Source organism: Filicampus tigris, chromosome 3, assembly GCF_054856515.1.
Source record: "Filicampus tigris isolate MCC_2025a chromosome 3, RoL_Ftig_1.0, whole genome shotgun sequence".
Classification (NCBI taxonomy): Eukaryota; Metazoa; Chordata; class Actinopteri; order Syngnathiformes; family Syngnathidae; genus Filicampus; species Filicampus tigris.
Window position 1 is genome coordinate 15,286,223 of NC_141219.1, and position 27,929 is coordinate 15,314,151.

Genomic DNA, 27,929 nt, shown 5'->3' on the forward strand with positions numbered 1-27,929 from the left:
TATTAAGAGAAGCCAGAGATGATCAGACATGTATTTGTCCACTTTTTGTCAACAGTTTATTAAATAACCGAGGCTATATCACACACACTCACGCACAGCCCCACACACGCAATGCTTGGTGCTGGCATAAAAGGTCAACTGAGTTGCCAAAACAACCAATCTGTCTGAACCCCACAGCTTCATAGTGATAGGAAACTACTCTGTGCGCATGTGTGTGCGTGCATTTATGTGCATGCATTTGTGTGTATTATCAAAAGGTTTTGTGTGCTTGTAAGATGTAAAGCATTTAAAGTCATTTTTATTTTCAATGCCTGCAGTGCAGTAAAATGAAAAGAACTAATTCAATTTTTACACCAACCAGAAATTGTACTAAAGTGCACAGACAGTAAAATTGCGCTCACTTAAAATAGATTATCTAAAATTATATAGTATTAAGATCTTATATTTAAGCTAAAACGAGTCTCAGCATTCAGGAGACAAAATGACAAATGTAGTAAAATAGCGTGATGAATTCCATCATGTCGAGCAAAATTACACGTTATAGTAGTCCCTTTTCAGACTGATGTGAAGTGGCATATCAAAATCCCATCCTCATAGTAGAAAAAAAAAAGAAAAGAATGCCTAGAAGAGTCAGTTACCCAAGTAAACAACTGGCTACAACAATGATGTACATAAACAAACGGCAGAGGTGTGAGTAAGTCACATATGTGCATGTCACAAGTAAGTCTCGAGTCATAACCATCAAGTCTCAAGCAAGTCCCAAGTCACCGTGAATAAAAATCAAGCAAGTCAAGTCGAGTCTCCACCAAATTTCAAAACAAGTCAAGTCACAATTACTACTTTTGAAGTGCACAGCACTTCACCTCGTTCTTTAATAGAGGGCGAGGGGAACTTTTGCATATGCGAACGCAAACGCCACAGTCAAAACTAACAGTTCGGACAGTTTTCACTAACCATCCCACCCGCAGTTACGTTAGTTTGCTGTATCTAAATGTTCTAAATGAAATGATTTTACTGGTCCCAAACCAGTGTTCATATCGCTAGCTAAACTGTGGATTTTGTAATAATGACGAATGAAGTTAGACATTGTTGTGTCTTCATCCCGTGAGGTGCAAGCCATGCGCTTTTCCATCCTATTTTTACCAACGTCGTGGACAAAAAAAAATCCATTAATTCAAATTACTCATCCTCAGAGTTGTTCCGACGCTGTTGGTTGGTTGGTTGTTAGTTGTCATTTATGTTGCCTTATCACACTAACCAGTGACGCCGACTGGGTTGCCAGGTTGGCGTGAATGAACAAAACACACTCTTTTTCCTTTATTTCTTGCTTTCCTTCCTAAAAAGGTTAACGGTGTTCAACTGCAAATTTAAAACTATAAACAGGATGACTTGTCAAGTCATCTGGTCCAAGTCTAAGTCAAGTCGAGTCACTTAGATACCAGGTCTCAAGTCAAGCCATTTCCGTGCTTTTGGCAAGCAAGTCGCAAGTCCTAAAAATAGCGACGAGTCTGGCTAGAGTCGCGCCATATGTGGCTCGAGTCCCCCATCTCTGACAAACGGAGAAACAGATCCTGTAAGACGAAGACACTTGTTTTCATCCTCTGTAATATTTAGTTTGTATTATTCCCCGCTGAGCTTCCGTGTGTCCTTGTGGCCTCACTCACCGCTTAGATTAGATTGCCCCAACTGGGTCAAGCCATCACTGCTGCTTCACTGTGGTGGGACAAGGGGATTGATTGATTTTGGGATCATAATCCCAGTCCTACCATGCACTTACTGACGGCGGCTGCCAAATCCTCTTCCTCCCAAATAGGAACACAAGGGCAATGATGGGGGGGTGAGGGTACTGTGTGTTAGGCAAAGTGCTATTAGAAGTTCTGAGAACAGGTTGGGAAAGGTGTTGAGTGAAACAACAAAATATTAGCTTGGCACCAAGGTTATGACATTTCAACTTACTGCCATTCATCACTTTTTGGAGCACCCGTTTAAATACTTGGACTTCACAAACTTTAAGCAAGGTAGAAATAAATACGAATACAAATAAGTGGCATAGCATTACAGAACCCGCAGTAAACAACACAAACAACACTGTGAAGTGATTGCGTCAGAGTTCAATAAAATTCAATGGCAATCATCATTGACACAATGTATAAGATCAGCTTTAATGCTGCTAAGGGAACTCAAAATGCACTTAAAGACTGTATGCATACTTAGGTGCTGCTGTTTTGGTTAGCAGCACAAGCTCAGTGGGCTCAGCAATTAACTTTTTAATGACTATGTGAATATTGTGTTCTAGTGGGGAAAAAAGGAAGTCACAATTTGATGAATTAATTTTTGCTTTAATTAAAAAAAAGAGTCTCCCTTTTCAACTTGGGAACTAAAAATATATCATGTTTTCCTCCAACATCGTTCATAGTTAAACAGGGATTAAAAAACTTTTTTTTTTTCTCAAGCTGTAGCGCCTCACACTTCGGATAATATTGCATTACACCATGCAACAAACCTATGCACACTTACACAAACACACGCACACACAGGCAAGGGAGAGAAAGGCATTTCACCCTTGAGGAGTGTGGATTCAGTACCTTGCTTGAAGTTACATCAACAGTGCAAAAGAAGCTGACAAGAATATCTACAGTCCCAGTTTCCGCCATTAAAAAAAAAAAAAAAACTCAGTGAGATTTGGTCTTTCAACCATGGTGTCACAAAACCAGGTCCTTGTGGACCAAGCTTCTGGTGCTCCCATAAATGTTTCATTAATATCATTGCATGTATGTGCTGATTGGCTAGGAGATGCCATGTGATTTCACTGAGGCGGTTTTGGATCCAGTTTGAATACTAATCTAAGTTGCTGAGTATGGTTCCCTGCATCAAGGGTTAAGACACTGTTTAAAAATGTAACAGGTGTGCAGTGGAAGTGGGAAAAAAGCCAATGTTGCATTTCAACATGACCTACCGTGTATTTAAAATATAATTGATAATTATTATTAGCTGGATTGTCATTTACAGAGTATGATGTATTTAGTTTTCGTCACATATTTTGTTGTCAAAAGTAAACATAAATACACAGTGGTCGTAGTTGTCTCTTTAAAATCAACCTGGGGTGTTTTTAGTTCCAACATTATGAGCAATTCACTTTTCTTTATGGGTATGGTAAGTGCTTTATCTGGCCTGTTAAATGGATATCACTCTGACAATGTCTATAAAAACGGAACATGGTTATCTCGTTGAAGTACAGGCTTGTTATATAATGCTATGGTTTTGGGATGTTATCATATTGTGCAGGTGTACCTAACGTTGTGGCCAGTGAATGTAGAATATGAAGATGGAGAGCCTGCCTTGCAGAGAACAACCATGTAAAGTGTTGACAACATGACAGAGGGAAAATGGAGGGTCGAGTAAAAGAGAGCGTGTGTTGAGGATGGAGACACTTGTTAACTGCTTGTAAAGTGCGGTGCTGCACACAAATCCCATTTGTTTGGGGACGAGCTGTGGCTGATCCCACTGTCGCCATCACCCACACATCCCTAGGAAATTGAAGCTATAATTCTCAAATCCTCACTTCCCTTCCCTGATTCACTCATCTCTTCACTCGCATATTTGGGTTTTTTTTTCCCTCCACATAAATACTCCTTATGTTTTATCTTTTCTATTTTGAAATGACAATGCTTTGTTTGGCCAATGAGCATGCAGCGACCATTTATGTGATGGAGTGTTTATTGGCAACCAAACTGCTGATGTAATCAGGGTGAATGGTCCACAAGCTGACATTGTAAGTCAATTTCAAGAAACCCACAGACATACTTTATACATTCTGCAGTGGGATTTCTGATTGTTTCAGACACTTGCTCACCAGCCATATCGCTCCCAACATTGTATAGCTTATTTTTATATACTGTACTAGGTTCAATTTAAATAAAAAATATGGTCAATATTTGGAGGGTTCCGTACACAAAGATATTGGGCTCGTAACCTCCTTAAATTTGGATGGATCCATCCAAAAATAGGGAGACTGTTTTCCTTAACATTATCTTAAGTTAAAGTTAAACTTAAAGCTTTTAGAAATGCTAAAAATCTTCAATTAAGTTAAGACATGAATGTTTTGTTTTTCTGTTTTTACATATTTGTACACTAGAACATTAGGGAGACAATAAGATTATGTAACAATATGTCTTCTGTACCGTTAATAATGGTTTTAATCATGGTGACAGTTTGACACGCTGCACTCTAAAAACAGCCCAATTTTTGGGGTTGTTTTGTACAAAACTACCCATTTTCTGGGTAAAAAAGTTGACTCAAGTAGTGGATCGGTTCATTTTTTACCCAAAATTGTGTTATGTTTAACTAAGTGTGGGACGGAATTTAAATTCCCATCATTTCTTATGGCACAAAACTGTTTCAAAATCGAACCTAATTGGAAGGTGACTTGCAGCCCAAAATGGAGTTCAACTGTAGTGCAAGTTGGTTCACCGCACTCTTCAATGTTTTAAACATGTTAAACATTGTTAGGGCTGCCATCCCTATGTATCCCTTATGTTGTGCTACAAACCTCAGTGTAAGGATACTTTATCATTGGACACACTGTTTTGACAAGACTGGCCAAAAAAACGAGAATGCACCTTTTAGTCTGTTTGAATCAAACTCTAGTTCCCTCCATTTGCGCAGGTCTGTTGGACAGGTCTCAACACAGCAAACAAATACTGGTGCAGACCAAACTAATTGTACACAGTTTGTATGTGATGTGATAGCCATCCGACCTCAGTCTGTTGACTGCCTGCATATGATTATGTTCGTAAACGCCTCTGTTGCAGGGTTTTCTTTGTATTTCTTCATGCAGCTTGTGCCTAGTAGCACAACAGTATTAGCGATAGCATCGGCAACTAGCACGATAAATGGAAGTGTTACTGATCTTCCACCTCCACACTCTAAAATCATTATAATGACAAAACTACAGGTGGTATGTAAACAGATTAGACTGTTTAACGGGCATGTCTTTTTTTTTTGCAGTTTGCACCTGCATCCATGCTTAATTTTTGGTTCCTTGTTAAATTAAGTCCTGTGATAGCAGCAGATGTTTGATTGAGGATAATGAGCTTGATGCTTTTGAAGTGCAATCGGCTATCTGCTGGTGTGTTGTGGTCTGGTAATTGTACCAGGCAATTGTATTAACATTTGCTACAAACACACCAGTTTTACTCCATTTTTTGTGAGCTTTTATTGCTTAGCACTTGCTACTCCACGATCAACTTACCCAGATCAAGTGAAGTGAACTACAGGTGTGAAAGCACCCTAATACGACAGGTATAAGAAGAGTTCTAGAGGGATTTAACGAATACTTATCATAATCTCAGATTCTGGTCTTTTACAATGACTCCCTCCTGTTTCTTAAGGGACAAAATTGCATTACAAGATTTGCTCCAGTGCTCGGCAATTACTTCACTCAGTTACATTAATGCCGATCAAAGTCGTACCAGACGTTTTTCAGTACTGCTGAATTACTATAGATTGCCCATCAGTGTTAAATTTTCACAGTACACACACAATAGGATTTACCAGCCATTGATTGAATCATATTTATTGCACACTTGTCCAAACGACACATTACCGGGAAGGGATAGTGGAGAAGGATTTGCACTAATCGATGAGGGGCTGAACAAACTCTCAGGACCTTTGGATTTACTGGCAAGCTATGTCTGCTCAAATTTGGTCAAAACATGTAAAACCCTGTGTGTGCAACTATGTGTGTGTGTGTGTGTGTGTGTGTGAGAGTGTGTGTTTTAACAATTGTTCACTAAGACGTGTCCTCCTAGAGAAATAATTGCCGTAAATGGATGTAAACAAAACAATGTTCCCAGGGCTGGGCACTTAACCCTTTTTTGCCGGGCCGTCCGTGACCTGGGTACCCTTCCATCCTCGTCTTTTTGAAGAGCTTCCGTCCTTGCATTCCATCAGCTCCGAATGTTCCTAAGTACCAGCTAAGCTGGGGCGGTGCTGCAGCTATAGTACTGTATATGATCACTGTCCTGCGAAAAACACTTATGTGCATTTTTTTTCTTTTTTTTTCCTCCTTTTCACATTAATGGGGTTTCCACATTACAGACATCCCATTAACGTTACATTTTTTTAAAATTACTAAGTTGGACATATATTTTTCACAGTACAGCGACGATATGCTAAATTTCAGAAAACAGGCTAGTTAGGCATGTTTGGCCTCGGACTAGAGAAACTACAATATTGTCTGTTATTTTGACTCAAGCCACTCAGTTTTGTATGAAAATTACCAGAGCTGGGCATTTCGCCAATGTGATGGACCAGTTCGTCTATTCGCCTTGAACGGACGCGCATTTTATAGCCAATAAACAATAGACAGGAAGAAAAAAAATTGACTAAGCATAGTCCGAAGCCCAATTTTCTTGTCTTTGTAATTGTCTTTCATCTATTTTTGCGGTGAGGCTTCAATGGCCGCGGCGAGACTTCCATTTCCCCTTGGCCGCGGCAGAGGCTTATTGACACCTTCTGTGTCCTGCAAGGAGACACATTTAGTCCGACCGCCGTTTCCATGCAACGGTGAGTTTTTCATTTCAAATATCGCTCAGCGGGTGGTGCTAGTGGAAGTTGGTCAAAGTTGGTAGACGGAAATGCTAACGGAAGCCCGTTTAAAATGCTATGCAGACCGGCCTATAGGCGATTACTATTTGGTCCGGCCAGACAAAAAGGCGGATAAACGGACGGCGGAAGGGAACCCGGGCTGCAGACGGAAGGGGATAAACGGACCGGGAAATTTTAGTAAAATTCCCAGCTCTGAAACTAACAAGCAGTACAGAGGTGGACACATCAGTCATCCTTCCATCTTTATTTCGGTCCGGCCCAGTTTGTCCGTTGGCGGCAGTGGCAGCCAATCAGCGTTGAGAACATACTACGTCACATGCCGGTCTAGCACAATCAGACTCGAGTAAATTTTTTTTTAAAAAAAGGGCGATATGTATCGGTCCTATAGACCGCAATGACATAATGACATTGTTCCATATTGCTTTTATTTCACCAGTCACCACGCTGTGTGTCTGTTGTTATTGTTGTTGTTTTTTTGCGTGCATGTGCATTGTAAGTATGTTCTTAATGCCGATTGGCTTTCACCGCCACCGACGGACTGAGCACGCCTGAAATAATAATGGAAGGATGACCGACAGACTGATGTGCCCACCTCTGTGTATACATTTATATAGATGGCGGATGAGTGATTCAGTAAAATATTCTTCTTCAAAATATATTTTGTTTGTTGTCTGGACTGCTGCTGAAAGTCAAATTACACAAACAAATCAAATCGTAGCTTATCGTGGGCTGTCAGCCATGTTTTTTGTTTACCTTTGACTGGGACATTTTAAGGTCGGAGCTTGAAAGCTGCCAATGAATTATTTTTTTTCCTCTGCAGTCTTGAATGTGAAACAAGCAGGGAAGGTTGGTCATTTCCAAGGGTCAAACTACACTTGTTCAAAAAATGACAATGACTTAACCTTTGTTCCTAAAGCACGTCATTATAGATGACCACAATGTTTCTAGTGGGCATCCTCCAATTGTTTATTGTCCTCTATGTGCCATAAATGTTGTTCAACAAAGGTTTCATTGATGAGTCTTTTGAACTGTATTTAATTAAAAAAAAAAAACTAACTGTGGGAAAAATGTATAAAAAGAAACACAATTTAATAATATTGCACAAATTAAACTAAAACTAAATCATTTTCTGTAAATAAATAAGCAACATATAATACTACTGTATTATACTCTTAACTGGTATCAAAACCAAAGCTTGGGCATCAACCTGGTCAGCAAAAATGGGAAGACTTTCTGGGGCTCCAAACATTTGTATGGGACCCACAGCTTTTTACGTTACAAGTGTTTTTGTGTTGAGGCTACAGCAAACAGAGATATGTAATTGGAGTTCCACCAGTGAAGTTGCTGTCAGTTTGCTAAGAAAAATAGCGAATGATAACGCCATTAGTATATGTGCGCATCTGTTCACTTACACACTTGTCATCCGTGTAAGAGCTTGTGTGCATAAAGGTGTTCTTGCTTTTAGTGGAGACATGCAGCTTTTTTTTCAGGGCTTTGTGTGATGTGCACCGCTTTAATTTAGCGGCTAAATTGCAGTCTGTTGAACAGGATTGGTTGACTGGACCTACAAAAAATATTAGAAGAATGGAAGGCTTCAGCACTATAAGGGGGACTACATTTCTCCCAGTTTGATACAAACCTGAAATCTGCTTTAAATCCATGCTATATTTGCCTTCTGTCAGCTCACATCTTACTTTGTAAGCATTTTGTAGCTCCTCCTCAAGTATAAAGTCAAACTGTGATGCACACGTATCGATAATTGGACCAAATGTGCACATTTCCCCCCATCAGTTTCAATCAAAGTCAGCAAAGGCCAGATTGTCAGATGTCTCTGGGTGATTATCCTGTGGTGTGGCTTGAGTTGACACAGATTTTTTCCTCCGCAATCTGCTCCGACATTTGTGGAGGCTAACAATAATGATAAACATGAGCTGGACTAGATTTGCAAAATATGCATACCTGCAGAACTTTCACCTAAAATTGATGAGATGAATCAATTCTAATGCTGCATATATGATTCAATCAATGTATGTATGTACATATATGAAAATGACACTAACAAACAGTTAAATCTATGATCGCATCACTTCCCAGCTCCGCCGATGGTCCGTCTGTCCGTCAACGACACGGTGGTGGCGGATCCCGGGCAGGATGTGGTCATCACATGCGAGGTGACCGCAGGTTTCCCGTCGCCTACTGTGATTTGGTCGCGTTACCCGGGACCACTTCCCCTCAACGCCAAGGTTCGTGGCGCCCAGCTGATTCTGAGGGCCGTCACACCAACGGAGGCGGGTTTCTACAACTGCACGGCTGTCAACAATGTGGGCAACCCCGCCCGTAAGAACATCAACATCGTTGTCAGGAGTAAGTATTTTTCGTCAATTATGTACATTCACATTTATTTACCTCAGTTAAAGTGCTGGGCCGAATCAACAAAAAAGAACAATTAGTAATCCTGTCAGTGACTAAATATTCTATTTATACAGACTATAATATTACCAAAAAACAAAGGACAGTGGTGCCTTGAGATACGAGAGACCCAACTTCGGGGATTCTCAAGATATGAGCCATTGTCAGGCCAATTTTTTGCTCTGCCTTTGAGATTTGGCCTGCTAGCTTAATGCTAATACATAATGGTACATGCTATAGATGGGCTAACAAATAGCATCTACTATATGTGTGTATAAACATGCAGCAACACATGTAGACAGACAAATTAACAGTACTCACAAGCATTCTTTATCCTCTGAGAAAAATGACATAAACCTGCGAACATTGTTTTACTGCAGTTTACAGAGTCACTTACAGTAGTTGTGAAACTCTTCTTCATTTGTGTGGTCCTAGTGGTCAGGTCAAGGATGCACACTGAATTCATCATTATGCGTAAACTGTTTAATTCTTTCAATTCTGTTTCATTATGTTATAACTCTATGATTTTATAAAGTACAATATTGGAGTGCTTTTTTCCTCATTAAAAAAGACCTAATCAAATGTTTGGGTTTTTTTTTTTGGTGAGGCTGATGGATTAATGGCATTTCCAATCATTTTAAAGTGGAAAGATGTCCGCTCTCTGCTTGGTGTGTGAATGCCATCTCGGAATTGTTGCATTTATTATTTTTTAGAGCAAGTAGTGAATCGCCATTTTTTAAGCATGGGCATCTTGGTTAGAATTTTATGCATCCCAAACATGATCCACAAAACTCACTCAGTAGTGCCCTCTGGAATGTTCGGGCGAAAAAAAAGGGTTGCTTTATTATTACTTTTGTCATAAGATGACTACTCTACTCTCATATTGCAACTTTACTCCTTATGGTATAACTTTTTTCTAAGTGTAACATTTTGACTTCAAGCAATTTGTAAAAATGAATGGTCATGAAACTTTACACTTTTCCCCTCAAAGAACAGGTGCATACAAATTGCTGTACATAAAGTAAAAATCAGACATATGAGAACAAAGACAGGATCCACCACACATATCAGCAGAGCGCAGAGTCTGTCTGCGATAAAGGCGCAGCACAGTCTTCCAAATTCCCCATCACGGTAAACTAGACTTGCCCTGGCACAAAAATGAATGTGCACCCGTTTTTATGCTGAGCGCACATGCACCTGCGCCAGCCCTCTGAGTCTATGAAGAAGCACTGCTCAAAACAGTGAAGTTAGCACTGATGCTGGCATCATGTTATACATATACAACATACAGCAAGTGGCGGTCCGCAGCCTGGACCACCGTTATTCTCGACCACTAAAGTAGGCTGCGCTATTGCAATAGCAGAGATGTGTTTGCCCTATATTCTAATTACTGTGCCACCAACAGGATTGGGAAGCTTTTATCTTCATGTCAAATGACTGCTAAAGCAGTTGAATGTTGATTTATCCATTATGTATTTGTTTAAGTTTGTTGTTTTTTTGATTGTAGTAAAAACAAGAGGCCTCCCCTGTTGAATTGCCGTACCAGTGTGACACCCATTTGAATGTGTATTTTTAATGTAAGCAGTTGATCCCTCATTATGGAAAACTGGTTCGAATCATGTCAGAATGGGAGGGTTAAGTATTCCTCTTTTGTTCATTCCTGTCATACAGAGAGGCCTTCCACCGTTTCACCCCTGCAGCTATTTTAAGTCCCTTTAATCATCTTTATTCACTTCAATTAGTGAATTGAGAGTCTCGCCCGTTAGCTAACACTGGAGACAATGTGTGCTAGATGGCTTTCTCCTGTAAACCTAATGGGCCTGAACGCATCATCGCACTAACACAGGTGACAAGGCAGCAAATGGAACACATACACATTAAGCGTGTGGATGTGTGTGTGTGTGTGTGTGTGTGTGTGTGTGTGTGTGTGTGTGTGTGAGCGTGAACTGAGTAAGAACAGTGTGGACCTGTACACATACATGCAGTATATTGAGCATTCATGCAAATTACACTGGCAGCTCTGTCTCCAGACAGGAACGCATGTCAAACATATGGTCAATGCCCCATGCGTGACTCTCCGTGGCATCTCAGAGCAGGCTTTAAAGATGTTGAAATCGAGCTCGCATAAACTAGTCGCTGCCTTTTCATCCCTTTAAGCAGGGAAACACAACTGTTTTGTATTCAGCGCTGAAATCTTCTGGGGAATGTGTAGCTTTTGAAACTGAAAATTAAATGTGACACTGAGAGAGTTACTCTTTGTCCTTGATTTTGTTCCTCTCTCGTTGCGACTTTTTTATTCCGTGCAAGGCTCCTTTTATGTCACACGTTTTCCTTCTTCCCCTCTCGCTGTTCCTTCTTTAATAACCTTTTTCTCTTCTCTTTTTGTCGCTTTGAGTCATTTTGCATCATCCGTATGCCTCGAGCCATTTGTCCCACATTCTTCTTTCGCCTCTGAAGACTTACTTTCATACTGTATTCCATTCTTAAAATTGTCATTTGTACTTAGTGTTTAGTTTTAAAATCAAGTCATCATTAATCCATCAAAGTCATTACTTTTGTTCATAATATTTTACCATTGCTAAGTTTCTTTTTTGAATCACTGACCCACACATTTATATCGTCGCTGTCGGTCGGAATCCTCATGTGGTAAAAATGACGAATTTTCAAGAAACAAAATGAAAGCCATCGTGCTTGAATTCCCAGACACTGCTTCGTTCAAATTTTATTATACGTTAAATTGCTATTATATACCATGGCACACTCATATCAATGTAACACCACCTAAAAAAACACGTTCTCTCTAATTGAATATGCTACCAGAGAAATCACTACTTTATTATGCTAAAAAAGTACAAACACAGAGCCATTGTGTCCCTGACGCCCCCCCCAGCTTCGCCAGTGCTTTTAATAGATTATAAAAGCACCTGTATGACATCATCTTCACAACCTCATTCCTAAAAATAAAAAGCCATGTGTGATGCAAGAAATGGAAAAATGATCCAACCAACCCTGTGTAGTAAGCGGATATTAAGAGGCAACGGAGACTTACCTCCGTGGCTCATGGGAGTCCTTTTGCAAGGAAGCAATATAGCAATCGGTTTTAACATAGCAAGCCATCATAAGCCTATCTCACCTTATTATTTTCACTTGCTATTTTCTAAGAAGCAACCAGACATTAAATTCATGCAACAATTGTGCCACACAGCTTCCGCAGAACGAGGAGTTTTGCAACAGTTCTCAGATGACAGACAAGTGAGTTGTGTTCAATAGTGCCAATGTGCAGTGTTTGTTCTCAAGCTATTTTCACCGCTTTAAATTGATTAATATTGAAAATAACACACAAAGTGGGGACGGACGATTAGTATCGGTTTGTGAATAAATAAGAATTTGACCACCATTTGGACAAAGAGGGTTTCTGCCGGACAGTTACCATATGGTTTGTTAATGTATTTTTTTTCAAAATAGTAATACATTTAATAGCATTTTACTTATTCTTCTTTGGTTTAGTTACACTTATTTTGTGTTGTATTTTTTAGTTAGGATTTATTAAAATTGTTATTATTTCTTTGCTTTGTTTTTTTTATATTTGTATTTGTTTAAAATATTTTCTAACCTTTCCTGAATGTAGTTTTGAAATTACTGAACCCCACAATTATACTGTAGTTCATATTAAATAATGCCTATTTGTCATTATTTCATGTTACTTTAGTGTATTGTATAATTTATTTTATATTCTGTATTTTCAGAATTCTAGAAAAAAACTTTGTCGACCGCCCAAATATTGGTTAAATAACTGAATGAATGAATAAACAGCACATAAGCTTTTTTTTTTTTAAATTGATGGGCACAAAATGATATTTATTTTGCATTGTATTAAAGAGTTTTCTTTTTCTTCTTGAGAAACGTGATGTTTTGAATATTTTCTACACTACGTTTTGAGACTCATTCAGCTTCCAATTAACCAGCTCTCCTCCTTTGTTGACCCAGGTATGAGCAACCTGACCTTCCAGATTACTCCGGACTCCAACAAGGACAGCGAGACCATCCAGATGGGTCGGGACCTCAAGCTGTCATGTCACGTCGATGCCAACCCTCAGGACAAGGTCAACTACACCTGGTACAAGAACGGCGCCTTGGTCTACAACACGGACAGTCTGATCTTGCTGCGTAGCGACCCCGATATGGCGCCGGGCACCAGCAGCTTGGAGATCGTGGACATGAAATTCCGAGACTTGGCGACCTATAGCTGCGTGGCAAACTTCCCAGGCAGCAGCGTGCCAGAGCTCAGAGTGGATGTCAACATCTCCCAGAACAGTGGTAAGATCTTCCTTTTTGTCTTTTTGTCATTTTTCACATATTTTATGTGTCTATGTGTCACATATTTGCATGACTTACAAATTGTCTGTCAGTTACCCCAATAAGGCCCGAAGCGCCTGGCACAACATTTCGCCCAAAACATATGGGCGACTATAGAATCACCCTCTTAAATTTCCCTCCCAGAAATTCAACACCTACTGTACATAATAATTGATATCTCAGTCCCTGTAGCAGATAGAAAGATAATTCCAAAATAACTTCAGAGTTTAGACAAGTGGCTTTCACACAAGCCCGAGTTGATTATTATTTACTGCTTCAATCGAAGATGTAAAAAGAAAGTGGCAGTGCAAGAGAAGCACTATTTTTTTAAATAAAAAAAATGGTGTTAATTACTGTTACTAAAAGTTAATAAAAGTTGACGTCAGTGAATTTACACTTTCCTTTCTCATATATACCCTATTAATACAGTACAATAAACTTGACACCTGACTTGAACACCAAAGTTCAAGTTAATAAAAAACGAAAATACCTTCATCTGTATAAGCATGGGAGTACTTACTCAGCCATTTTGCAGAGGTGACTTCACGTCTATTAGGCGTTTCTTAGGGACAAGACTTATTTGTACAAAGACGGACAGGATCGTAATAAACTGAAGGTTTGAAAAGCGGCTGCGAGTGAGCACATGGGAGAGAGTGGAATGCTAATAATATATGTATGTATATATGTGTGCAATTTACACTTTTAACCACATTTATGCTTTCCTTTTGGCCCCTTGTCTGTCCCATTTTACTACAATTAATGCCAACAAGTATGGACTTTATTCCTTGTGTAATTAGCCACAATGTTAGCGCTCCACACTGAGTGGCCGTTGCTTTTCACGGTTCCCATGTTGCATTAAAGCGGTGTGATTGTTCAATAAAATTTGCCTTGTTAACGTCGCTTTCTTTTGTACCTTTTTATTCGCCATCTGCCTCTGTTTTCAAATTTAACTGTCAGACACCATCTGTGGTTTTTATATCAACGTTCACCTCTTACCCTCACAGATCCTAACCGCTGCCTTGCATACTAAGTCCTAAACCGTGGTGGTATTTTGTTCCTATTAATGTATGTTCAATCTTTTGCATCTGTCCCCTTCCTAGTATCTCCCCCAACACTGACGGTCCCTGCTGGAGGTCAGGTGGTTAGTGCACGAGAAGGCGGGACAGCTGACCTGGTGTGCTTAGTGATGGAAGGCAAACCGCGTCCACCAATCCTATGGTCCCGCACAGAAAAGGACCTGCTGATGCCATCTGGGAAGGCTGTGGTGGAGACGCCCGATGGCCGCTTGAAGCTGAGAAACGTAAGCCGCGACATGATGGGGTCTTACCGCTGCCAGACTGCTCCTTACAACGGACTCAACATCAAACGACGAGAGGCACAGGTCCAGCTTAATGTGCAATGTGAGTGTTAAAGTGAATATTTTCACCTGAGAAATCCACTTTTTAGCTCCACAACAGGAACACTCAAACCACCTTGGGCCAGTTCAACTTGTTGAGTCCTGGGCAACTTTTGATCATATGATCAAAAAGATGAGTGAACAGAAATCCACGAGGAAAAAAAAAAAATTACAACATCCAAAACTAGTCTACTAAAGTACAACAGTAAACACAACCACAGTCGACTTCTTAAGTAGTTACTGATACCAAGTAATGGCAGTTTGGGTGGTATCACCCTATAGGTGAGTTGACTTACCCAAAAGTAAAATGACATATTGCCGGTATCAAATCTGTTCCCAAATGTATTTGGCACCCCCTCAGATTTTACACCCACCAGATAACAGAATTCCTACACCTTTGGTTTTAGGCTCCCTTTATCATCTTCTCCTGTGTTAACGTTTTATTGTACTTTAATTATTTAAGTCAGCTAGCTCCTTGAGGTGCTGTAACTGAACTAGTCTTGAGTATAGTTAAATGTGCCTCGCATAAAAAGAAAGATCAAATGTTATCATTGTATTTGAGGCACCCAAAGGCCAAGATATATTTTATATGATATACCTGGAGCAGGATGAAGCAGTTTAAATTACTGGACTCCATTGTGCTCCTTTCCGTCCACAAGGATTTACAGGGCTTGCTAATGCAAGCCGGGCGGAAGGGCAACACTGTGTGAGCCCTGCTCTCCACACTGGCCAAGTCTGATTAATGGACCAGGTGGCCATCCCACTTTTGGTGCAGAGAGAAACAGAGATGAGACACACGGATACACCAGCAAGAGAGTGTGGACAAAAAGTAGGTTTAAAAAATAGGCAAAGAGTGAGCCTGAAATGGAAAAGTGGCATTAAGGAAGGTGGGGAGATGGATGATGAGGATTGAAGATTACAAAAAAAAAAAAGTGTCATTGTCAGTTATTGTCAGGTTATGGCGGTGGAAAAAACACTAAGCAAGAAGGTTAGATAACACTGTAAGAACAGCTCAAGAATGTGTTGGGAAACAGATCCGTCTACATTTCCTCCTTAATTTGTGCCTCATTATACTGGCTTTCTTTGTTTGTCCATTTAGCACTGTCAATTGATCTGGGGGAGAAATACCATTATTTTTATGGCAGATGCAATTAAGTAGCCATCTTGGCAGTCTTGGCAAACCACCCCACAACTCTTTTTCTTTGTATGGTATTCTTCTTTCCATCCCATTTGGATGTTCTTCCTCATTGCCATTCTCATTATCATAAATCAGCTAACGGAGGGAGGACCCTCTCTATCCCTCTCCTGCCTGGTCTGCTCACTCCGTCTTTGCACCCTTTCGCTCATATTCAGTCATCGACTACACTCACTTTCATGCTATACTTTCCCCGTCATTCGTCTTCCTCATTGTTGCTTTCTCCCCACCTGTCATCCCGCCTTGATGCGTTCACACACCACATTCTTCTCTAAATAGATTTTTCCTTCGTTTAGTGTAAATGTTAGGCATGGTCAGTGTTGCTGTCCCGGGGACGACGCTATTTGCATTCAACGAAACCTTTGTTTATATTCAGAGTGCTCTTCTGATGAGACGAAACGTTGCGATGTGTCACCAAGACAGGAAGCAAATAAAGTAAAATAGGATATGCTTGAGAGAATTTGAAAGAGTGAGGCATTATTGAGGTGCCATGACCATATTTGCCTTTTAAAGATCAAAGATCAGTATAGAATCATTGTCAAGTTTAATACGTGTGTTGCTCTTCACATGACACCAATGCTAAAACAAATGCTTTATGGACAAATGATTTGAAAAAGAATATGAAAGTGGATCTAAATAGACACTTATCCTTCTGTAAACAGAACAGTCGTTGGTTAGCCAATTTAAAAGTGAATGACAAAACCAACCAAAACTGGCCATTGACTGCATAAACATGCAATGCGTGACATTTCAATTGGATTATTGACTTTATGAACAAGTGACATGAGAGATTTAGACTGACCAATGCCTCCATGTACAGTGATTAAGATACAACGATGACATAGTTTCTACAGATATCAAATACCTTAAACCAAGAAGGGACCTAAGAGTAACACAACCCATAGTGGAGTAGAAGAATGCATGCTGACTAAGATAACTAAATCATAGATTTAAGGACAAATCTAACCACATACTTTCCTCGGTTTCAAAAAAGAGGACATATCTTGGATACAGGATGTATTGCCAGAGTGTTTAATAATAACCAGTGAGGAACAGTTTAAAATGCAACTTGTAACCAAAGGATCACAAATTAAAAGGTCCAAAAGGGCATACCTTGGCCACACCCTTGTTGGCCCGTGTGTTAAAAACTAAAAAAAATGTATCACATAAGGGTCTTTATGTAAATGAAGTCCTTCTTCTCACTCCCTCTTCTTCACAGTTTACCTGCTCTCTGTGCCCTTCACAGGTTGCCAAAGTCAGACATAAGAATGCATACTCTATGTGCCTGTAAACAACAACAGGCTGTGTGACCGTACACTAATCAGACCACAGCATTACAAGATGAACTTTCACTTCCCGGCCATCCCTCAGCGCCGTCGCATAGTACGCTTTCCACTACATTATGGACATGCATGCCGGTTTGAACAGGTTGTCATTATAAACTGTCAAATAGCGATGGGTACTCTGGGATTTCAGTAGTTTCACTAGTCTTTGCATCTCTCTTCAGACCGTTCTGCTCATTGATTTCACTATTCCACTCTGTGTATATTACATAGATTAGACTATAATTACACCTGCATCTGATAAACACGACTCATAATGTACTGTAGTCACGCTGCCTCCCCCGAGGGCCCCGAACACAGAATCTCATTGCCGTTAGTAAGCCAATACTGCCATTAGCAGTGTGTCTATTATGCACATGATTAGCCAGGGGTGAACTAGCTGCCTGTGATTCGTGGTGGACTAATTTGCCTGTGTTGTGTCTTCGCCAACCTCAGGGCAATAGCAGCTAGTCAGTCATTATCCGCAAAGGCAGGCAAGGTTGCAGGTAGGTCAATTGTGGTTTGTTAGCATAGATTAAGCAGCAGGGATGGGGTTGTGCTTCTTGGAAGTACTGAATTTCTAAATGGTAATATTGTGTAAGTCAGAGGAGTTATTAATGATTTCTGTTTGAGTGGTCATATTTCCCGTGATAGTTGTAGTGGTTGTTCATGTAACCTTATAGGCTGTGCAGTGTCTTCTTCATCAAGTTTGGTCTTTAGTGTTAAGTGTACATCCATCATCTATTTGTGGGTGGGTTGGAACCTGACTTTTGGTTTGAGGCAGGGTACACCCTGGACTGGTCACCAGCCAATCGCAGGGCACAGATAGACAAACAACTACTCATGCTCTTATTCACACTAAGAATTTAGGGCCTTCATTTAAGCTAACGTGTATGTTTTTTGAATGTGGGAGGAAGCAAGCATGGGGAGAACATGCATATTCCACGCAGGAAGGGTGGAGCCAAGATTTGAACCACAAACTTTAGAACTGTGAGGCAGACATGCTAACCACTCGTCCACTGCGACACTTTTTTAAATCACAGAATGGTTTGGGTCCTGAATATATTAAGGAAATGCTAATTAAATATAAACTCAGTAGGGCTCTGAGGTCTACTGACTCAGGTGTATGAATGTAGCCCAGGTTTTAAAGCAAACATGGTGAAGTGGCATTTACCTGTTATGCTGCATGCAAATAGAATAAGTTGCCAGCGGAAGTGAAGTCAGCCTCAAGTATAAATGCTTCTAAATCCAGGTTGAGCTTTGATCTTTTGGTTGTGAATGTATCTTAATGTTGTCAATGTATGTTCTTTGAATAATTTTAATGAGCTACTTTTGTTCACTTTGCTTTGCAAATGTCTTCAATTGTACTATTTGTTTATGCTTTTAAATGCTGTGCTTTTGGTTGTGTGAAGCACGTTTATTTGCCTTGTGTATGAAATGTGCTATATAAATAAAGTTGCCTTGGCTTGCCTTTAAGTGGAGATATTACACCAATCTTGATTAACTTCCCTAATGCCACTTGACATACTAAGGTTCCTCCCCTTTGTGTTGATACGCATTTGTACTGCAGGGTTGCCAATGTACGAAAGGCTATTAGTTAACATTCTACATAAGGGCGTGCTCAGCTTTTGTGTTTGCTTTTGTTCTGGAAACTAGGTAATTACTGGCGCACAGCGGGGTGTGTGGTTGAACGCCCCTTCAACCGCACACACAAACAAACCCATCTGGAAGAAACTTGTGTTGCACAATCACTTCGCCTGTAAATGAATCACTACTTGAATTGTGCCACTGAGTAACTTAGATGAGATCAACATGTATTTTTCTATTCTTGTAGAGATTTATTTATGCCCTAAAAGAGTGTGTGACCGCCTGACAGATACAGTACATACAAAGGAATTGAGATTGAAGTGCATCCAGTGACATTTCTTTTTGTCAATACACCCTACAGAATTACAAGTACAGGAATCGTGTCATATATAGAAAATATACGGAATATATGAAAAAATGGCTCAATGTGCGTACGAACCAAGGTTCTAAATATGACTCTATACCAACAAGTGCTTGCCATCATTTTGAGCACGTTCATACTCAGCCATTGGTGTCTGCATTTATAAATTACAAAAACAGACTAAAACTTGATGTACTTGTTGTCTTGACAGATCCTCCTATTCTGGACCCGGTGTATCAGGACACACGTGCAAGGAACTATCAGATGGTGACCCTCAGGTGTTCAGTCCTACGCTCCAACCCGCCACGTATCACCGACATCCGCTGGTACCGCAACGGTGACTTCGTGCTCATGCCAATGCCGGACTTGAAGGAGACCCCTGTGCTGAAATTCAAACTAGAGCCCACCAATAACGGGTCATATGAGTGCAGAGTCAGCAATAGTGTCGGAACATCCACATGCAGATTTAATGTCTCTGGTGAGCAAAAAAAAAAAAAAGACAAAAGCTGTGGCGACAAACACTCCTAAATTAGATCAGCCACAAATTATACACCTTGCTTGAATCTGAATTTTTCCATGTTTTGTACGATTCACTGAGAGATGTTTCTGTTTTTTTTCCCAAAAGACCTACATACTGTTAGTCTGAAAAAAAAGACAAAAGCTGTGGCGACAAACACTCCTAAATTAGATCAGCCACAAATTATACACCTTGCTTGAATCTGAATTTTTCCATGTTTTGTACTATTCACTGAGAGATGTGTTTGTTTTTTATTCCCAAAAGACCTACATACTGTTGGTCTGCCAACATTTTCTTTCAATAAAAATTTGGGAGAGCACCGCAAGCGCAAAATTAAATTTAGCGATGGAATTGGAAGTGTTAGTGGAAGAGGCAAATAAACTGAGAAAATTGTTTCTTTTCCTTCAATGCTCTCCAGCGCAACCTTACAATGCTGAATTCTACTTCGACACGCCCAACCCGGTGAGGATTCTGAAAGGGAACAACTACTCTTACAACCTGCAATGGACCCAGAAAGACCCAGAGGCCACAGATCGTATCATCGGCTACTGGATTAATGTCCGAAAGGTAAAGCCAAAAAGAATGATGCACTGAAGGAACCTGCGAAATGTGTGGAAAATCGGGGCTCGCGGTCAGAAGTTCTGGGTTTAAATCTATGTCTAGGCTTTTCTGTGTGGTGTCTGCATACATGTAATTCCTATGCTTGCATGTATTTTTTTTATGGGTACTCCGTCTTCTTTATACATTTCCAAAACATACATGTTAGCTTTATTTTTAAAAAGACTAAATTGTCCATAGTTGAGAATGGCTGTTTTGCCTTGCATTAGTTTAAAGTCAGTATGGAAAGTGGTTGGATGGAAGTACTGTGAAACACTGTATACAATATACATACACACACACGCCCACACGCACATTAAGCCCCTATCCCACTGAGGGGCAAACATTTGCTACTACTGGAGAACCTTTGTTTTTTTTTCTTGTCACAAAGAAATTTTGAACATGTTCAAAATGTCCCTTGCCATATCGGAAGTACAGGCGAGCCAATGCCTGTCAACCATTTGGCCAACGTTTGCGACCATGAACGAATACAACATTCGCTTCCTTCGCAAACACTCACACACATTTTCGCTGCTCAGTGGTACAGGGGCTTAAAAACACACTTAGATCTGCTTGTTTTGTGAAGCACTAGGATACACATTTGTATGTAGTGGGGTATGCATGCAAAGTAACCGTGGGCCTTTAAGAGCTCTGGGAGACTGAATGTGGAGTTAATCAATTGGGGACTTAGACTGAATGAACAATGATGCCATGCACCTCTTCTTTTTATCATCTCTTTTCTGAGGCTCGACAACCGTCAGTGAGTTTATCTTCATGTGACATCATCATTTTTTAGATCCAAGGTCCAGCATGTAACACTAGGTTAAGTTCAAAACACATATACAGTAAGGCTAAATCAAGTGTGCATTCTGATAGGTGAGAAAACAGCGCCAATATTACAACATAATCCAAGCGGCTACATGCTTTTTAATCAGGATAATTAGCCATTTATTTTCTTTTTCCTTTCATCTGAGCCCCCAAGACTGCCTTTCTTCAGTGTACGCGTGGGTATGCGCGCGAGCATACGTCTGTGCAAATCAGAATGTAGACCATGTCAGCTTGCTTTTGTGCAGCTGAATAGTTGATTCTACTCCTATTTTAATACCGGGAGGCTGGCCAAATGAAGTAAGGCTCTACACAGAGGAGGAGAATTAGCTGTGTCTTTCGTTGGGATTCAAATTTCTTTGTATTCCACAGACCTTTTGCTTTTCTCCTTGATCGCTGCGCTTTGTGCTCTGATTACGACAATAATAAAACACGCAGACATATCCTTTTTCTTCGTTTTGTTGCCCATCTCTAAGCCTGCAGCTTTTCTGGCTGTTATCATGTTTACAGAATTTGATGGAATTTGATGTGGGCCAAGTAGCCAAAAACTGTACTTGAGTAAGAGTACTTTTGCTTTAGAATACTGTGATGCAAGTAAAAAGTAGTCTTCCAAATGATTACTTGAGTAAGTGAAATATAAATATTTAAAAGAGACTCAATTGTTTATATAGATTTTAAATAAAATAGCTAAGACAAATTCAATCGGTCTTAAGGTAACTTTCTTTGTGTATACTTGAATTCTTGTAGGGGGAAGTGTGGCCATTTTTAATCACATCGGTTGAATTTGAGGCCCTTGATGTTCTGCTATTGTTTCTGCCATGCTTCATGTAATGCAGTGCATGTAACTTCAAAGCCAGTCAGCTTTATTTATATAGCACAACAATATACAAGGTAACTCAATGTGCTTTAAATGATTACAAGTACAACATTTAAAAGCATTTAAAAACGGCAGAAACTGTAGATGAGCCACTTTGACAACTTTGCTTTTGTGTGGGACCGTGGAGGCTTTTTGTGCAGTCTGCATTTCGCTAAAGTGAAGTCAAATGTCAATAATGGTTTTGTTGGAAGGGTGAAACATTTGACAAGTCACTCTGACAAACCAAAACAAATATATTGCTCAAGCATTAATAGAAAAATAAAAATTAAAGTAGCGAGCGGGCTGTAGCTCAATATATTAAACTAAAAGTAACATTTCTTTAACTTTTGCATTAAAACTACTCTGACAGGTAAAATTTTCCCCAAAGGTTACTTGCCGGTAAGTAAATTTGACAGATTAATTGTAGTATGCTACGCTTTTACACACCTCTGCATTGAATGTCGCCAGACGTTTTTACAAAGTGAACAAAGTAGGTTGAATGGCATTTTCTTAGGAATGTTTTTACTCTGAATGATGTGTATGTTTATGATTGGTGCAAATGAAGACGGGAAAGAACAAGAAAGACGGCGGGCGGGATTGAAAGGGATGAAAGAAGATAAATATAATAAGGAAAAACATTAAATCTCGACGGTCCCTTCCGCTATTAACTAGAGGAGTAGAACATTGAAAAGTAATACCATATCAATTTCACAAGCCATCTATTCCGCCAACACTTTCTAACGGCTCATGCTCTTAACGCCTCAGCACTCCATCTTTTTAGCACGTGCCTGATGATGTGCTGCTCTCGGGGGACACATTCAGATGGTAACACACAAGCACTCATATCAGACATTGTGGAGCACACGTCTTTACTGTAGAATTTATTTACTTTTGAACACCCGCATGCAGCAGTCGTCGGCTTCTGCCGGTTAGGTTTGAAGTGTTAAGAAAAGTAAAAGAAAAAAAAAACACCTAACTTGTTAAGTTTTTGTTTAGAAGTTGTTTGTTTCTCTGATCGCTTTTTGGTAAGTAGCAGTTTCTGCAAATCAGCAACATGCATGCTGAGCATAAGACATTAGAAGGCAGTCACTGGCTTTGATTGTTTAACCACACAAAGGGAACTATTTATTACGTTTAATATAATTTGATACTTACCTGCACGTGTCCTGCCTGATATGGTTGTGTGTTTGGATGCCAATATATGTCACCTATGCTACACCCTCTCCACCTTAAAATGAATAAGTTACAACAAACTGTGGGACCGTAGCATTTACCGTGGGAGTGGCTTACACCGCAGTTCAACCATTTAGATTACTTTAACAGATGGACACACTCGGTAAAAATCGGCGCAAATCCCGACATTCTTCTCTTTTTCGGTTTTGTGAGATCACGTGACACAAGGCGGTCTCGCAACGGCAAGTGGTGACAGCTCCGATTGTTGACAGTCAAAATTGTAAGAGAACTTCTCTAGAATCAAAACATACGCATCTGAACACATTTTTGAGCGAGGATAGCTTCAAATCATTGAGTTCAGAATAAATAAGTACAGAGGAAAAATACTTTTGAAGGGGGATTTTCGGGGTATGTATAATATGCAAGTGTGTGTGTTATTCTTAAAGATTTACAGTAGTAGTACTCAGTAACCACATTTAACTCATTTGCAAACCATTTACACTTCTTGTGTTCTTTCTTTCTCAATTATGTTGCCTTATTTTCAAAGATCGAGGGCGTTTTCTTTTACATGCCCCCGGCGCACCTGAACCTTTGATGACAGAAGGTAGACAAGACTTTAAACCAGGGGCCTCATTTATCAAACAGAAGTATGTGTACGAACATTCCCACACAAAGTATACCATTTATCGATTTGGACTTGTGCGTGAGGACGTGTGTTAATTTAAACACGGCTCTGACCATGCTCACACACAAATAAATCCTTGTGGTCGTACAGTGAAACTAAACATAGAACGGCGATAGCTACAGATGTCACCAACAAGCCGTAGATTAATTGCACCTGTATTTTAATTAAAGCACCATCACACAATGAATTCTGCCACATGAACTGGCAATTAAATTTATTTCAATCGATGCACAAATAATCTGTGATCTACAAGGCCTGGAGGAATTAACACACGATTCATTCATGCTGGTCAGGGGGGGATAATAATTTCATGTCAAACCGTTTTTTTGTTCTTTTATTGTGAACCCCATTTACTTACCCAAAGACAGCTGGGATAGACTCCAGCACCCCCACGACCCTCGTGAGGATAAGCGGTTTGGATAATGGAGGGATGGTAACTGTTGCGCAGTTGGCGCGGAGGAGGACCCAAAAGTTGAAGGTGGTCTCCATGTGCCCACTTAGCAACACCTTTACATAATCCTCAAGTGGAGGTCGTCCTGTGCTTCCTTATTAACGTAGTTATGTTTCCGCCATGTAGACCATTAACCACCCCTGCGCTGAATTTAAAGGGAATGAGCGAGCCTCTTCAATTGACCGGCAATCAGGTTGGCTGTGCTCAGTCCCACAGTGGCGCAAATGGCCATTTCTAACTGCGCCCGTCTCCGAAAATGCCAAAGAAATCAAACTTTTGCCATGCACGCAGTTACACTGCACTTTGCGCTTGACCTGCGCTGCGTTCCAAAACAGGGCCCTGAATGTGTCACGACTCGTACAGCTGGTGCATACCTCCCATTTTCATATATATGAGGAAAAAAAAGAAAAAAAGAAATCATGCTGGATTCAATGTGTACATTGGATATATGAATGTAATATAATCCACGATGCAGATATAGTAAACTTGAATCTCTCCGGACGCCACAGCTTCTAGTTGTACATGCGCATACACAAACAATGACTTCATATACACACGGCTCATAGCAGAAGACTGCTGGATCGAGTCATGAAAGAGATCCATTAATAGAGGATGAGAGAATAATTAACCTCACACTCTTTATTATTTGAAGAGGCTGCCTTCTCTCATGTTCTCAATCCATATTTAGTTCACATGCATAATTGTCTGTTTCCATCGTTTCCACCTCCACAATATTACACTCTTTCACATATTATTTGGCTTGTTATCTTTACAAAAGGAAATACTCAATGATTTGTATGGAAACGCTTTGAAATCGACCACTTTGCTGTGTTTCTTGTGAGGAAAGGCACTTGTGTCTGTAGATATCTTGCTGTTGATCAGCTGCAGGGCAGTTATTGATTTGGAACAATGTACGTACGACGTGAGATGTTTGAAGTAGCTGTGCCCCAGATTAGTAGAAAGAAACTAGTCAGATTTTTTTTTTCTACTTTATATTGTGTTATTTATATTATTTTCTTATATTTTACTCAAGATAGTCAAGTTTGCTGATGTATGACCTCAAACTGATGACTAGAAATTTTGTTAATCTAAGCACCTATTAAGGTCAACTAGCCTATTATTATCTCATGAATATTTAGAAGGGAATTATACAAATTCTTATAATAAAACTGATTATTCAAGTAAGAAGCCTATAAATTTTGAATATCGGACTCGATCTGGACATGCGAGATTAATCAAAAATGTCTTCCTATGTTTCTAATTAATTACAGTAGGTGTTTGCCGAAAAACAATCAATAAAAGCATTGCTATAGCCAATGCGAATATTGAGATTAACTTCTTCAACAAAATCTTTGTTTCAAAGGCACATTCAAGAAAACTGTTGCGGAAACAACTGAATTATACCTACAGTATGATAGTTTCTTCCGTAAATAAAGCCTTGCTCAGCCTCTTTGTTCATCCAAGCAGCATCACATCGTTGCATTGTGCAAGCATACAGTGTTTTAAAACATCGGATGCATGGGGGCACACAATTTCAATTTAAAAATTAAGAACTGGCGTTGACCAGGACTTTGATACAAATAAATAACACTCTCCAGTGTCACAGTTCGTAACTTATTATTATTTTTTTTACTATTTAATGCTGTGAATGTCCATATTCCTACATTTACAAAAAAGTAATTGAACACAACCCCTTTTCATGTTTGTATTTTTACAGGATGATTAGGATAGGATAGGCTTAGGTATGTCATTTCCATGCATTTCCCCTTCATCGGTTTATGTAGATATTGTGTCATTTTTGCCCGATATTGTGTCTACTATAGGTATGGTTGGAAAAATATCCGGATCATATTGTATTGTAAGTTACTCTGCGATTCACAACCCAAGTAAACAAGCAACACAAGTGGCGTACATTCCTCCCTCCGTTGTAATCCATATTTCTTTTGAACTTCACATTTCACTCCAACATTTTAATCGACCATTCTCTGTCCACCAATGAGTGTATCAAGTTCCACCCTGCAAGCATACTGTACTGCGGTGATCTGTACCCCCAACAAAAAGGGTGCCCAAAAGTATGCTGTATCTGTAGGAAATGTTGAAACTCTTTACTGTGGAAACATAACAAAACTGTTCTTATTGGTGGAAAATGGGCTTTTGTAAACTGTTCACAAGTGGGTCATTTTTTTGATTCACAGTCAGGAAGTGAGGCCAAGGCACTAAACAAACTGCAGCAGCTCAACTAAGAGCACTCTCACTTATTGTAAAAAATGACGTCTGCACCTTCATCTTACCCTTGATGGTATACAGACCAAATCAGCGCAGAAGAAGCCATAAAATGGTTTTCAAATCTCAAAGAAGTTCCACAATGGAGAGTTAGTCTTAAGGTAGTGACAGGGAAAAAAACAGTTGTGATCTCAAGATGGCTGCATAGACTTCATGACATAAACAATCTTTTATGTCTATTTTCCATGATCAAAACGTGTACGTGTGTATTTACAGACCCTGAATCCTCCGGATACATTTTCCTTTCACTCCTGAGGCTCAACTTCCTCTGCATCAGTGACTCATCTCTCCCTTTTACTGTACCACATACTTAATGCATATTACATGCATACAGCTCCACCTTTCTCCTATATTGCACATCATTATGCACACTGTGCTTATGCGATGTGTGAATGTTTACATGGATGAACACGGGGCGTAAATCTTTGCATTAAAGTGGGAACCTAAATGTTGATGAATGTGCGTTCGCCCCGGTTGTAAATTGATATAAATATGAATTGTGACGTATGGCTCACAGTGCAGATGCACTGCAGGTATCTGCCATAACATGCGGAATTTGTCAACAGGAAATTAATGTGGTTCGCATGTGAGCGGTTGACTGATGATATTGTTGAATTTCTAATGTGTTAAACGAGAACTCTGCTACTTTTCCATTGCTTCTACCAGAAATGATATGGTCCGCGTTTGTGTGTGTGGTATTTTATGACAACTGTGTGAATTTGATATTTTCAATCAATTTATCAGAGATCAGACAACATGTTACACTGGCCAACTAGAAATGAACTCAGTAGCGTGCAAAGAGCAATCTTCATGTGACAATGATTACACGGCATGTACCTTACATTTCAGTCTTTTTTTGTCGCATTTGTTTCCCTGCTCTGTCACCCACATGTGCCAAATGAACTTTTCAATTTCTTTATATGAGGAAAATACAATGCAAAATGCAAATACAGCTCAGATTCGATTTTTTTTTTTTTTAATGCGCTGTACGCATTTGCTGTGTGCTGAGAGGGTGAAAGCAGTGTGCAATTGCTCACGCGCAGAGGAATGAGGAAGTGAGGCATATTGGGGGAGGATCCAGCATCCGCATATTCAACATCCAGGAGATAAGGCTCCAAAATAAGTTGTTTTGGGAACAGGCCAACAATAATTTCAGTCAGCCTCGTGTCTTTCACCGGAACTCTCAAAGTGGGTATCGATTAGCCGAATTGGAGATCAATTATTCGAGGCGAGCCGTCAACTTATACAATATGCCAAGTGTCTCAAAAGTCACATCCAACCTGCAATTGAGCTCTATCATCGCCTAT

General features: G+C 39.9%; 1 protein-coding gene and 1 long non-coding RNA gene across 6 annotated transcripts in view; one reads left to right on the forward strand and one right to left on the reverse strand.

Moving 5' to 3' along the window:
• The window catches only part of mdga1 (MAM domain containing glycosylphosphatidylinositol anchor 1), a 185,554-nt gene that overhangs the window by 122,371 nt on the left and 35,254 nt on the right, over nucleotides 1-27,929 (forward strand). For all 3 annotated transcript variants that reach the window (XM_086025950.1, XM_086025948.1, XM_086025949.1), the window contains 5 exons: nucleotides 8,704-8,973; nucleotides 13,006-13,335; nucleotides 14,475-14,774; nucleotides 19,447-19,713; nucleotides 20,171-20,319. In XM_086025950.1, coding sequence (XP_085882076.1) covers nucleotides 8,704-8,973; nucleotides 13,006-13,335; nucleotides 14,475-14,774; nucleotides 19,447-19,713; nucleotides 20,171-20,319 — 1,316 coding nt within the window. The remainder of the gene's footprint in view (nucleotides 1-8,703; nucleotides 8,974-13,005; nucleotides 13,336-14,474; nucleotides 14,775-19,446; nucleotides 19,714-20,170; nucleotides 20,320-27,929) is intronic.
• LOC147150032 (uncharacterized) overlaps nucleotides 1-27,929 on the reverse strand; it is a 156,912-nt gene that overhangs the window by 11,635 nt on the left and 117,348 nt on the right. The window contains exon 3 of one of the 3 annotated variants that reach the window (XR_015086200.1): nucleotides 19,161-19,631. The exons of the other annotated variants lie outside the window; for them this stretch is intronic. This is a non-coding gene — a long non-coding RNA (uncharacterized LOC147150032). Of the gene's footprint in view, nucleotides 1-19,160; nucleotides 19,632-27,929 lie in introns of those variants that run through there. 3 annotated transcript variants of the gene reach the window in all.